Below are 402 nucleotides of genomic sequence, written 5' to 3'. Positions count from 1 at the left end.
TCTGAGGTGGGCGGGGGAGGGGGGGTGCCGTGGGTGTTGGGGTGTGTCTGAGGGTCGGTGGTGGGAGTTGGGGTGCCCTCTGACCTGGCCTTTGTGCTGCAGGTCCGCTGAGATCGCCCTGATCGCTGGGGGCAACCGGAAACGGTGGATAATCGCCACCGAAAACATGGAGCCGGGCAACATCCTCAAAACATCGGGGCAGATCGGCCGTATGGCAGGTCAGTCAGTCAGCAACTCTCCGTCCGATCCAAACCTCCCCCCCCCCCCCCCACCACCTCCAACTGCCCCATGGGGGGGCAGGGACTGGGGGGGGGAGAGGGTGTTGACTGAGCGGGGGAGAGAGGGAGGGCGGGGAACAAGGGGGATAGGAGACTGAGGGGGAGTGGGACGAGGACTGGGGAG

General features: G+C 66.2%; 1 protein-coding gene across 1 annotated transcript in view; it reads left to right on the top strand.

Moving 5' to 3' along the window:
• Positions 1 to 402, top strand: part of mrpl2 (mitochondrial ribosomal protein L2) — an 18,420-nt gene that overhangs the window by 9,252 nt on the left and 8,766 nt on the right. The window contains exon 5 of the mRNA XM_043675648.1: positions 103 to 296. Within this exon, the coding sequence (XP_043531583.1) occupies positions 103 to 296 (194 nt within the window). The remainder of the gene's footprint in view (positions 1 to 102; positions 297 to 402) is intronic.

This window comes from Chiloscyllium plagiosum, chromosome 3 (assembly GCF_004010195.1).
Source record: "Chiloscyllium plagiosum isolate BGI_BamShark_2017 chromosome 3, ASM401019v2, whole genome shotgun sequence".
Classification (NCBI taxonomy): Eukaryota; Metazoa; Chordata; class Chondrichthyes; order Orectolobiformes; family Hemiscylliidae; genus Chiloscyllium; species Chiloscyllium plagiosum.
Note: the sequence above shows the minus strand (reverse complement) of the source record. Positions and strands in the feature narration are given on the sequence as shown.